Source organism: Idiotropiscis lumnitzeri, chromosome 10 (genome assembly GCF_059441095.1).
Source record: "Idiotropiscis lumnitzeri isolate Australia: NSW breed Sydney's pygmy pipehorse chromosome 10, RoL_Ilum_1.0, whole genome shotgun sequence".
Classification (NCBI taxonomy): domain Eukaryota; kingdom Metazoa; phylum Chordata; class Actinopteri; order Syngnathiformes; family Syngnathidae; genus Idiotropiscis; species Idiotropiscis lumnitzeri.
The window spans coordinates 20,395,930-20,409,054 of record NC_142400.1 but is presented as its reverse complement, the minus strand read 5'-3'; the positions used below and the strand labels follow the sequence as shown (position 1 = coordinate 20,409,054).

Below are 13,125 nucleotides of genomic sequence, written 5' to 3'. Positions count from 1 at the left end.
GAACTTTTAGGTGCGTTAGGTGTGTTTACCTTGCTAGCAGCGTTACTCCAGTGATGTGTGTATTCTGTTCCTTCATTGCGTCCCAAGCTTTATCCTCATCGAGCCTTTTTAACACCTCATCTAACTGCGCTCTCGCTAGCAAGATTCTCAGTGCATCAGCTGCAACCCTGAACACAGACAAGACAAAACTGTCAGGCACTAGAATCTGCTTAACATAGGCAGTGCACACAAATATGCCAACCCTGCAACGTGGACGGAGGCAGTGCGTTTGGTGGCGTTATCCTTTGGAGCAGAGACGCCAACACTTGCTGCCAGTCTGACAATGAGACAGGAGAAGAGCTGAGAAAACTTGCTTAGTGCTGGCTCCTGGCTGTGGCCATTTAATAATAATTCCTTCAGACCACATGTCATCTGGAAAACAAATCAAACAGTTTGTAACAGTCATGTACTTTGTACTGTGATTGCAGAATTGCAGCATGCAATGTCTTTGTCACTTACAGCAAGTGGCTTATTTGTCGCCACTTTGGTCGTTCCTCCTCTTATCATAGACTCTTTCTTGTCCACAAAGGGCGCCATGACGGAGAGTTTCTCCATCACTATGTCTATAATTTGACCGGCCACAATGGGGTCTGCTCCCAAAGCCATCCACATCTCGCTGGTCCAGCTGAAAAGATAGGAACTACAGCTTTAAAAATGCAATGATATATAAAATCTGAGGGACAAAGAGCTGCCAAGTATTTGTCCAAATGATTTCATAGTACTAAAGTGTGTAGGGACCAAATGTTAAAGAAAAAATGTGTACTTATATAACTTACCTGTCGTACGGTAGTGGTTGATTAACTAGTGTATTGACAACAGTCTGGAGATGCTGAGAGGCCATGATTAGCACCGTCTGTCCGACTGCAACTCTCACCTAAATGCATGTACAAGTTGTTTGCATGACATGCGGGGCACACAATAGTGCATAACTTGGTTGCCATTGGAAATGTGAATGAAATACTAAACATTGTGCAATAAACACTAATATCATTGTGTGGCACTGCCTTAGCCTACCTGGTCCTCAGTGATACTCTGCAGTCGCACATGAAGCACCTCCAGCATCTCTGGTACCTGGCACCAATAAATTAAGACTATATGAGACCAAAACTATTTGAAATGAAGCAACAAGTGCAGCGCTGCCTGTAAGCATTAGCACTACCATCTCTTGTAGCCCCCCTCCTCTGTTCTTCAGCAACGTGTTCAGGATGACAGAAGAAGCTCTGCAACAGTTTGGCTGACGGTCAACCAGACCCTCAAACAACATGAACACCAATGTGGTCATCTGCTGCTGAGGCAGACGCTTACTCATCACCTGAAAGGCATGAGGAAACACACAATGACAACACGTTTGTTACATTCACTTGCAATTGCCTACAAAGCAACTGAGTATGGGAGCATTTCTGCTGCATGATAGATTAAAGCCATAGTCTATAAAAAAAAAAGCCTGTTAACAACTGAATGTGTGCTGAAATGTTGTTACCTTGGTGAGTTCAGAGCAGGACTTGTAGAGGACTGAATGGTCTGGGCTTTCTAGTTGTGTTTTAAGGAGCAATAGACCTTCCACAGCTTCATCTTTATAGTCAAGAGCGAAACCTGAATTTCATTTTCAGAAGGACATTAAATCAGGTTAAAATGCATAAGGCATCATAATCTAATACATGGACAAACGCACAAGAAAAAAGGTCATAGATGCTTTTGAAGAACTCATAAGGCTACACTATAGTTCCAGCAGCGTCATATTGCACAAATGTATGCTTTAGTGAGTTTGAAAAAAGTCATTTCTTTCCGTTCGAACATGCCTTTCCTGCAGTGCACAAAGCATTGCAAGAAAATAAATCCAAAGTTGGGTTAGGTGAGCGTGTAAGAAACTGACATTCTAAATTCTTTTTTACGGTAATCACTAATGATTGTCAGTGTTTGTCAGCCCGAACCTATAGTTTATTTATATAAAAAACACAGTCTACACATATAATCTAACAACATTGGGAAAGCTAAACAATGTTTAAAAAAAAAAAAAGTGCTTTCACCTTCATAGTGTAGTTGGATAGAAAGCAGTCTATATACACAGTCGATAGCGGTGGTGCGTACAGCGAGGTGAGGGTCGGAGCAGCGTGGAGACAGTCGACCCAGCAGAGCTCCGAGGTTATGGAAGGACATCATGTTCTAGACCAGGTTGCAGGTAAGAAAAGTCTCAAATTGATGTCAGGCAAAAGCAGTAGTGTCATGGAGTAAAGCGCCACTTGAGTCTGTGCTCACCTTTACTGTCATGTTGTCCAGGTAGTGAGTCAGCAAATGAGCAGTGGCCAAGATAGCTCTCTCTCTCTCGTGGTCTAGTGTCGAGGTCAACCAGCATTCAACGTGCTGTGTAGGACATGACAGCACAATCATGTTAGACAATAAAGAGCCACGGCGGGTAACATGAATGTTAATTCATCTTAGGTTGCAAAGAATGACGTACAGTATATAGGCTCTTAAATCAATCAACTTGAAATCTGTGTAAAAAGGTGTTCTGTTAAAAATCTTGCCTTCGGTTGTATAACAAACTAGAACTCATTTATTCATTAATGAATAGAATACTAATACTAATAATTGATTGGATATATATTTGTATTCACTTCTTTATTTAATTAATCAAATTTGAGACATTTACGAGCTTAACTTGCATCAGAGATTGCATTTATAAACAGTAAAAATCATGTTGTTGTTATGTGGAACTGAAAGCTTGTGACAAAAGCTGCCACACTGTATCATACAAGCACCCCAATCGATTTGTTGTACACTGTATCTCCATTTACAATAAAGAAACCTATACAATACAATGTCCATTCAACCAAGGTTTATTGGTTTTCAATTTGTGACATACTTATCACACAAAACGAAAACATGTTGTGTTTCCTTTTCTTCTCAGTCACCCCCAAAGGTATTGTAGTTCTTATCAGCATCCGTATCAATTTCCTTTTTTATTCTATGCCAATTTCCTCTGGCTTTTGCTTGGAGAAATTCCCAATGTTTGATTCAAGATAAAGTGCCCCAGTGTAATTTTAGCAGCTCGAAGCAGTCGTGTATTATGTTACATAAGGCTTTCATATTGCATTTAGCCGTACTGTATCTCAAGGCACTACAAGTGCAAACCACAATATTCTATAACTGGGCTGTTTGTACTGTATGCAGTGACTTTGTTACAAATTAATGATTTATAAAATATTGTTAAACTTAGGTACAGTATCTTGTTTTTCCACATTGCACAATATGATTGTCTCAAAAGGTTTTTGTTTTGTAATATAAAATGATTGAAAAGGATGGTGCATAAATGAGGACACCCCGAATGAATGCCAGTGCAATACATATCATGTCTAATTCTGAGAAGTGACATTTTTTTGGAAGTTAAAATGAATGTTTAACAAAATTTCTGTCATAATACAATTCCGATCTTATTCAGAGAACTGGATATACGTCATTTACACAGAGCACACCAAGTCAGTTATTCATGCAATACAGGCAATACTACAGAGTAACAAAGAACTGTAAGAGCTACATGGAGTAGAATAATAAAGGTACTACCTTGAATACACTCTGTAAACTATCAGGCATGGGATCCTTGCCAAGCACACTGCTCAGTAACTCATGCAGTGAAGACAATGTGTCTTTGTACAAGACCTGCACACATGATGCTTTGGTTTGACCAACAATATGGTGTAATAACAATGTACCAAGGTTGTTTGTATCTTAATATTTGTAAGTGGGTGAAAATGTGTTCGGTTCACCTTTCTTTGTTTGGGGTCTAGTATTTCTTCTTCTTTTGTCGTTTTCTCTGGAGTGTATATTTCAGGCGGAAGAGAGAACACACTGTTCACACACACCTTAAGCAAGTCAAAACTCTCATTCTCACTCAGTGCCGGGTCAAGAGGACTGAAGCACTACAAGGTCAAAGGATAAAACACTGGCAAATGAAATCAGTGTGACACCAAAAATGCAAAAAAATAAAAAAAAAAGACGAAATGTCAGTTGGTGAAATTCCGGGGGGAACATAGGAGGATACATTAGGTTGGCACAAGTGCTCATGACCAGGTGGCGCACTGGAGTCCGAAGTGCATCAGTAGATTCTGCCTTAATAAAATCCTGGCCAAGAAAACAAATCAGCGAGTAACTCAATGATCAACCAATTAAAGAAAAAAAAAATATATTGTACTTTTCTTAGTTAGCAACATTACCCCAAAGTTATACGAACAATTGTTAGTGTAGAGTGAAAACCACCAAATAAGAGAGACTATTGAAAATGTACTTTTAATGGCTTGTACAAATATACCATATGAGGTATGAAATTACACGACAAATTCAATTTTGTGTGTGCTGCCTGTCTGTTATCAAGCCATTCAGATTTTGGCCCATGCGTTACTACATTCAGGCAAATAAAATTTATACAGCCCACTAGACGCCAGGCAGATTGCACACAAAGCATATGCGCCACCATTTCTTTTTGAAGCAAATTAAAAGTGCTGATCATCACTCACCTGGATAACAGCAATGAGTTCTTGTTTGTGAGAGAAGACGTAGCCTTGCTTCTTTACACACTCACTGACGGCTTTGGCAACAAGGCCAATACTCTGGATCAAACTTAGTTTCATTGTCAAATCCTAACAAGTGGCCACACACAGACACACAATTGTGGTTACACAAAATGGAGGACACAAAAGAGAGCAAGGTGAGAGGACACAAACATCACAAGATTCTGTTTACAGACTTAAATGCCACAATTCTGAAGAATGAAATATGTATGCCACCACCAATAGCGTATTTTACAAACAGCAAAGGAAAAGTAAACGCTAGAATCAAAAGCAATGTTAACAATCTAGAATTCAAGATTGAGCCGCCACTGTTGTAGATTAAGAGATTAAATAAATGCTGATTAGAGGAGGTCAGTTAAACAAGCAACCTAAAGGTGCAGATCTAGGAAGTGACAGACCCGTTCGAAGATGAAACGCATGAACAAGCTGTTAAGAGTCAAAAAGAAAATGAAAAGTCACCTGCGGAGGATTCATGGAGCGGTCTCCAAAATCTAATCAGAATTTTAGATATTGATAAGCAATTTCATTTGAATGACAAAAAGATCACAATGCTGAAAACAAAGCAACTACTGCAATTCTCTTGTGCTGTTGTTCATTAATCGTGATCCATGAATGATGCATGACATTAGTAAAAATGTATTTTTCATTGTTTCATTTACTTTTTGTGAACAACTGAGAAAGACCTTAAAGCAAACCATCAAGCATTTTAGCAACAAAAAATGCTCCCATCATTGTGTCAATCCCACTGACAAAATGATATCCTTGGAGTAGAAAAGTTGAAAATGAAAGTTTGTTAAAAGATTGAATGCAAATGAAAATGCTTTATGCAACAAACTTATTTATGACTTTAAGGCATTAAGGTAAGATTTCAAAGGAAACAGCACTGCAAATGTGTACACCAGAAAAGGGAAAGACCAGGAAAGTAAGAAAGTTAACTTGGAAGTTTGGCAGATCAGTAAAGTAGCCCCGCTATCCTTGTGACAATACCTTCGTCTCTACTTTAATCCCAAGAACCTGTATGAAATAGAGGTAATATAGTCACAAGCCCAAATGGAAATCTTAAGGTTGAAACCCCAAATTAAAAAAAAAAAAAAAAAAGACAAGAAACTGTTGAATCCTATGCACTACATTTATATATTTTGCTATGTTGGAAAAAATTAAGCTATAAGAGAATGATGATGAATGACAAATCATCAAAGTGTCACAGAAATAGGTTCATTGAAACATATGCATTATTAATTGCCGCCTAATGTCCCGTCTGTCTACACTAAATCATTCAACACTTAAAAACAGGCTATGTTCGAATTGTTTCCTACTTTGTGACCACGACCCCAAACAAACATCCTAACAGTGCATCACCAAAGTGTTTGTGTTACCTTAGTGTTGAAGTGTTTACTGATGCAGCGGAGAATGTCTTGATCAATGCGATTCAGGATCTTTTCTGGAGGGGCGTTTACAGCCACTTGACCATAACACAAGATTAAAGTGCTTTTTACCTTCTCCAGCTCGCCGTCGTTACGATCCTGAGGCAGAAATTACTTCATGATTTTAATTGAAATGATCAGAAATGTATATTTGTACGCATGTAATGTCTCTTACTTTCAGCAGGTTGAAGATACTTGGGGATTTCTTGAATGCATCAGACTTTCCAAACTCATCAAGCTTGGCCAGAGTTCCTTCTAAATGGCTGTTGGCACACAATCCAATGCCCAGAGCCACACCCTGGCCAAATGAGGGGAAACAAGTGTTAAAAATTATTCAAATCCAATTCAAGTCCAGTTCTTCTTTCCTGCTTGAAAACGCCTACAAAATATATTTATCCAACTGCATTAATTCAGAAAGAATACTTCATTTCTCAATGTTAGTCATTTTTTGTTTCCCTTTTTTAATGTGCTATTAGTACCTCTCTTTCAACAGCATTATTGTGTCTTGCTGTGAGGAGGATTTCCTGCAACTGTTTTTTAACAAAGTCCTTATTAAAGGAATGCTGGAGGGTCACTCCAATACACTGATACAGGAAGCGCTGTCAAGGAAAGAAAATAAATGGTACATTTTAAAATATGACTTCATGTTGCAATGATTACAGCCTTTAAATTAATTAGTTGACTTGTACCTTCTCCTCCAAAGCATTGTTATAGGTGGAAAGATAATTCGTTGCTTCTGCTGCAAACTGGCAAACCCACTTATCGTCATCAACAGCCACCAAAGTTTTAGCCAGGAGCTGGGGACAATTTCATTATGTTGTAATGGCATTTCAGTCAAACTTGATGAAGCAGTATTTACAACAGATCATCGTGATCCGAGGTGGGGAAATCATATCACTGGCACCAGGCGGAATCCTTGCATCTCCAAAACAATTCCTTTACACACTGCGTTGTCAAAGAAAGCAGGCACTTTTGATTGGTCAATAATTTGTAAAAATAACAGATCCAAGTGGGAACTAACCAACAGTACAGATTTGTGAAAGAATATGAAATAAACCAAATTTGGAATAGGAATCCGCCCGACAGTGACAATATTTCAATGGAAATCTAAAACACACAAGGTTACAGAATGGTTACGCCACAGACTGTAGGACATTAGTAAACTCTGAATGTTGTTGACTTTACGTATTCAAATTACCATAGAGTACATAATCTTATACTTCAAAAAGCACACCTTCAACAGATTTTCATCCCAGTTTTTCTTATCAAGGCTCTCTGCAGTTGAGTCTGAAAACAAAAAAAGGGCAAGAAAAACAGACATTTGTGTTTAATGGGACTTCAAATAATGCAAAAAAAAAAAAAAATATATATATATATATATATATATATATATATATATATATATATATATATTGTTATAATAATAAATAGATAGATATAACTATCTATTCATATATATATTCTTCTATGAACTTACTCATGAAAAGATTATTTTCATGCAGTAGGATCCATTTTCACTCTCAGCAAACATCTTACCTTCCAGTACTGTCAGGAGAGGAGGGATCTCTTGGTTCCAAACAGCCTCTGTGTTGCGGTGAATGTTGACAGAGAGGATTTGTAGGAGGGAGAGTGATGGAGCTCCATGAGCTCTGCTATTGAATGGAAATGCTGCATTGACCTGGAATGAACACAACAACATGAGACATAGGTTTGGTGAATAGAAGCTCCACATATTTTTACTGTCAGAATCAGGACTGAGTGTAACTCTGTTAAACCCAACTCTTAAGATCTATTGGATGATAGGGGATTCAATATAAAATAACTAAAAGCACTAACTTTGAATATTTGTGTGCTCACAACGTGGTTAGTACTGCATTGTACTTACTAGCAGTTTGATCATCAGCGTTTGAGGAGAGGGAAGATTGACTAAAGGAGAGGGAAAACAAAACATTAACTTCAACTCAAGTGTATTTATAAAGCCCTTTAGACAACAAACGCTGTATACAAAGTGCCGTATATGGAGCAAAAGTAAATCGTACAAAAACAAACAAAAAAAAAACATAAGACCAATGTTTAGCGGGAGGTCATTCCAAAGAGAAGGCGGTCCTCAGTACCTCTAATAACGTCTGGTCCACCGGGCATGAGCATGCAAAGGTGGAGGACAAATGAAACCGTCTGACTGGGTGAAAGAGCTCAGAGAGGAAGACAATTTAAAGATTTGAAAACAAAAAGAACTAAAAAGAAAAATTCAAAACAACTCTAAAATGTTCAGAGAGGTATGGAAGGGACGCCAGCGTAGGGGTTATGTGCTTCCTCTCAGAAGTACCAGTCTTTAGGCGATCAGCAGTATTTTGGACCAACTGGAGATGCGGGATGAAGGATTGGCTGACTCCAAAATAAAGTGCATTACAGTAATCTAGCCGAGATGTGACGAAGGCATGAATTACTGTTTCAAAATGCCGTTCAGAAAGGAAATACTTTACGTTAGCCAGCTGCCTATGATTAAAAAAGCTGGATTTCACAAAACCACAAATTTGCCGCTCCAATTTAACTCATTGTCCAAATCATTGTGATTTCATCGCATATAAGGCCCAAAAACGGTGATCAATTGGTAACAAAATGTGGACATCTCTACCTATGACCGCTTCAACATATCAAAAGGAAACCATCCATTGTAAACATTCATGCCTGGCTGCCGGTTGCCTCCTGACACTTAACATGCTTGCATCCCTGCTGTGACGTAGACAGCTGAGACCGGACAAAAAAATAAGCTGATCTCCAAAAGGGGGCGAGCCAATATAACGTAAATTTCATCCAAAAAAAACAAAAAAACCAAGTTAAATCACTACAGTCTTTTAGGCAGGAGAAATTTAGTACTGATCTCATTTTTACATGCAAACTCATTATATAAATGCCAACGTTAAGCTCATGCAATTGTCCCTTTAAGATGGAACCCAAAGGGAGCGTATATAATGAAAACAGAAGAGGCCCCAAAACTGAACCCTGTGGAACACCATATGACAATGGAGCAGTGCGGGACTCAGAGCAACCAAAGCTAATACAAAATGTTCGGGTAGTCAAATAGGATCTAAACCACTCAGGGCGTGAACATTAATGCCCATCCGGTGCTGCAAATGTGTCAACAGAAATACTCTGATTCACCATACATATCAGACGCTGCAGTTAAATCCAACTAAATCAGACACACCATCTCCAGTCTCATTTGCCAGATGGATGTCAGTAAAAACTCTTAAAAGGGCTGACTTTGTGCTATGCATAATCTTGAAACCTGACTGGAAGACCCCCATGACATTATGTTCATCCCGGAAATATTTTAACTGCACGTGCGCCACTTTTTCCAGATTTTCTTTTTTAAATAAGACTCGGAAATGAGTCCAAAATTTGATGGTACATCTTGATTTAGGCCAGGTTTCTTGAGCAAGTGTTGCATCACAGCATGTTTAAAATGTTGGAAAAACTACATCAGAAGATATGATTGCTGTTGATAATGGCTGAGACAGATTTCTAAAAAAAATATGTGAATTGATGAATGTATTCTTCTATTTTAAGATTTAAATTTCACACCACACATTCAGGCCAGACTGTACATTGAACAAAGATGGTTAAGATGGTTGCACCTACCTTCCTGTGAAAAGTCTATATTGAACGTAGGTTCCTTGTTGTCTTTCTTTTTATTGCCAAGTACAATCAAACTCTTACACAGTGGGGTAGTGGCATTGCTGTACTGTTGTGGGGTAAGGTAGTAGAGCAATTTTGGCCAAAGCACCTAAAAACAACAAAGTCAAGTAAATGAATATAAGAGCCACATGGTCAAGTAAAAGTAATCAAGTAAAACCGACTGACTGGTACTTTACATACATCAGCCAGGCGTCCAACAGTTGTTGTCAGTAGATGAAGCGTGTTATCGCACATCGTCCTCAGTGACTCGTTCGTTACCTCTTCTGGGTCCGCAGGTTTCTGCCCACGCTATAGGAAGACAAGCGCACAAAGCGCACACAGAAATACAGTGCAAAAAACAAACTCTTATTTAATTTTCATTACTTCACGAATTTCTTTAAAATATTAGTTGCCAGCTGAACAAACTCAATCATTACATACAAGATACGTCGACAACCACTGGTAATATAGTTCGACGCATAGTTTCAATGTGGAATTGTGTGTATGACATCATAAAGTTACCTGCACATCAATTTGCAGGTAATGGTAGTGAATTTGCAGACGTTATTGAAGCTAAACAAAAAACGGCTAGACCAGACAGATTTATACAGTCCCCTCCAAAAGTGTTGGAACGGCAAGGTCAAGTCCTTTGTTTTTGTTGTATGCTGACGACACCTGAGTTTCACGAATGTGAGACACGCTCTGAATTCCAGCGTTTATTTCAAGGTATTCACATCCAGATGTGTTAAACAACTCCATACACAGCGTCTTTAGTTTGAAGCCATTCACTTTTCAAGCAAGTAAAAGTCTTGGAACATGTGACTGATGGTTGTGGTGGGTGTTTCTAGTTGTTCAGGTGTTGCCTTTGAGATTGATTGCATAAACCTTAGATAGTGCTTGTTTTTGGCTTTCACCCGTAAAAACTGTATTTGCTGTTAAGCACACATATAGACCAGAGAGTCTAAAAAAAAAAAAACATTTTGATGCTGAGAGAAGAGGCAAAATCAAACAGAGCTACTGCACAAACGTGCGTAGTCAACAGACTTAGCCAGACATCGGAGGGAACTGTGCATAGACGAAATACTAAAATGTTTCCCAGATTCATGAGAAAAACGAAAGGCAAACGTGCTATACCTGATGCGTGTCTGGCAATGCACAGTGTTGAACTATGAATCGCACCAGTAACTCTCCTCCATCCAATTCCAGGTAACCATGATGGGCCATTGCACTGATAACCTGGACCACACGCTTCTTAACCTAAGTGGAGGGAGAGAGTTCAGGGGTGTCTGGATGACTTTTAGGAATACATACATCATACCTTGTTACTGTGGTCAGCCATTGGTTGCCGAATGCTTGCTAGAATCAGAAGCTTCTTACTCTCCATCATGGAAGCTGCAACACAAATGCACTCGTATCACATAATTAAACAAAGAGGGCACTTATAAAAGAAATGAGTGTGCGGAAAACCATCCATCCATCCATTTTCTCTACTGTTTTTTTTCTCATTAGGGTCACATTGGAGATGAAGCCTACCACAAGTCATGAGGCAGGGTGCACTCTAGGTTGGTTGCCAGTTAAGCAAAGAGCAAATTAAACCCAACAACAATTCACACTGACATTCACACCTATGAGCAATTTAGAGTATTTAATTAACTCAACATGCAGGTTTTGCAAAACCCCAAAGCGGAAAACGTTCAAAACGCTACAGAAGAGGGCCTGAGTTGAGAGTTGAACTTTTTGACAGTGAGGAGCACATGATCCCACAAGCAACACACCACTCAGTTGTTGAATGAAACTTTCAAATACATACTTCAAAATATTCTTGCCAAATGAAAATGTGAATTTGACGAGCTAAGGACAAACATGGCGCGTGTATTTGCTCACTGCTGGAGTTGATGAGGTGACGCAGGACAGCCAGAGAGCCAAACCTACTCCGCTCATTGCTGTTCTCTAGCCTCTGAAGAACAAACATAACGAGTCGGTCTGGGAAGGTGTTTACTAGATCAAAGAAGAAGGTGGAAAAATATTCAATCATCAAAATCCATTAACTGTAACGACAGCAAGAATAAAAAAAGTGTGGACAAATTGTTCAGGAGTGAAACACGATCATACTATAAGCCGGACAGTTAAAATGATTATCCTCATGTCTGATGCAAATAATGGGTAATGTCAATAATGTTCTTGTGACTCCTTAGAAATCCAACCATTACAGCTGATAAACACAAAATCATCTGGATCCCATAAATGTGAAAAACTAAGGAAAGAGTTCAGCTACCTAACAGACTGAAGCAACGGAGAACCTCATTGTGGTTCTTGACTGTAGGAGGGTTACTGTAATCGACCGAGGTGGACACCTGAGGGGAGAAAAACATTGTCGGTCACACTTGCACACAACTTCCAAAATTGTACTAGTACGACACTGGCAATCATACAATAGAGGTCATTTTTCTAAAGAATTCATTCAATTTATTCAATTCCAAAGATTAAAGGATTGCACTTAGTCAGATAATAGTTAAAATTCCAACAAGATGCATTTTTGTATTTTCACCACCCAGACTTTTATTCCCATTTTCTTATTCATACAGATAGATTTTTTTCCAAGGGTTAGGCTAAAAGAGGGTCTGAAAATGGTTGGCAGTAATTCACTAATTTATAAATGTAGGCAAAGGTTGCAGTGGTAATAGAATGAGACTGTAGTATTTGACTTACAGAATGATTGATGTTATTTTTCCATGAGTAGCTTTAGCTAAGCTTCCTAATAATGACTGTGATAATGTGGTAAAAGAATGCACTACGTGGAAAATGATTGTGGAGTTATTTTAAGATGTCAAAATCTATGAGACAAGAGAAAAGAGCAGCAACTTTGTATGTCCTTTTTTTATGTGATTTCTAAAACTTACAGATCACACTGAAGAATAAAAGCAGACCATTGTCAATTGTTAACATCAATGTCTGAAATAAGCAGATTCAGATCGCAGTTAGCGATTTTCTCATTCTCATTTTGCGCTTCAATCAAACACAAATGCAAAACTTTGAAAGGCCGTTAACGGTAAAATCCCATGACTAACAATCCCCCCCCAAAAAAAAAAAAAAACAAGAGGGGAGGGGATGGGGGTATATTATCGAGGGCTTTAATAATAAATAAAAAAATGATTCACATTGTTAGCTGAATGCCAGGATTTAGACCAGGCATCGCCAAATGGCGGACCGCGGGAGGATTCGGACCGGACCCATGGCCAATCTATGATGATTTTTTTTTCAGGGCGCATTCGCAAACGTTGGCGCTGCAATTCTAGTTAATACGGAAAAGGCGTCACTGATTTGAGCCAATGAAATCTTTTGTTTACGATCCACTGCCAATTGCGCAGCAGACCGGAAGAGAGTGCTGCTGACAGTATGCCTTGCTAAAAAGTTAGCAA

At 38.8% G+C, this 13,125-nt stretch overlaps 1 protein-coding gene across 2 annotated transcripts in view; it reads right to left on the bottom strand.

Annotated features, from left to right (window-relative positions):
• mroh1 (maestro heat-like repeat family member 1) overlaps positions 1-13,125 on the bottom strand; it is a 46,000-nt gene that overhangs the window by 13,284 nt on the left and 19,591 nt on the right. The window contains exons 10-36 of one of the 2 annotated variants that reach the window (XM_088306381.1): positions 11,982-12,060; positions 11,591-11,704; positions 11,025-11,098; positions 10,841-10,963; positions 9,908-10,015; positions 9,671-9,815; positions 7,914-7,954; positions 7,565-7,706; positions 7,263-7,315; positions 6,718-6,825; positions 6,508-6,627; positions 6,204-6,326; positions 5,981-6,127; positions 5,592-5,618; positions 4,551-4,673; positions 4,079-4,158; positions 3,804-3,948; positions 3,601-3,696; positions 2,296-2,400; positions 2,067-2,202; positions 1,520-1,632; positions 1,199-1,351; positions 1,054-1,110; positions 816-913; positions 499-664; positions 242-411; positions 30-167 (exon numbers count right to left, since the gene is read on the bottom strand). In XM_088306381.1, the coding sequence (XP_088162507.1) occupies positions 30-167; positions 242-411; positions 499-664; positions 816-913; positions 1,054-1,110; positions 1,199-1,351; positions 1,520-1,632; positions 2,067-2,202; positions 2,296-2,400; positions 3,601-3,696; positions 3,804-3,948; positions 4,079-4,158; positions 4,551-4,673; positions 5,592-5,618; positions 5,981-6,127; positions 6,204-6,326; positions 6,508-6,627; positions 6,718-6,825; positions 7,263-7,315; positions 7,565-7,706; positions 7,914-7,954; positions 9,671-9,815; positions 9,908-10,015; positions 10,841-10,963; positions 11,025-11,098; positions 11,591-11,704; positions 11,982-12,060 (2,984 nt within the window). The remainder of the gene's footprint in view (positions 1-29; positions 168-241; positions 412-498; positions 665-815; positions 914-1,053; positions 1,111-1,198; positions 1,352-1,519; positions 1,633-2,066; positions 2,203-2,295; positions 2,401-3,600; positions 3,697-3,803; positions 3,949-4,078; positions 4,159-4,550; positions 4,674-5,591; positions 5,619-5,980; positions 6,128-6,203; positions 6,327-6,507; positions 6,628-6,717; positions 6,826-7,262; positions 7,316-7,564; positions 7,707-7,913; positions 7,955-9,670; positions 9,816-9,907; positions 10,016-10,840; positions 10,964-11,024; positions 11,099-11,590; positions 11,705-11,981; positions 12,061-13,125) is intronic. The other variant, XM_088306382.1, reaches the window with a different exon arrangement.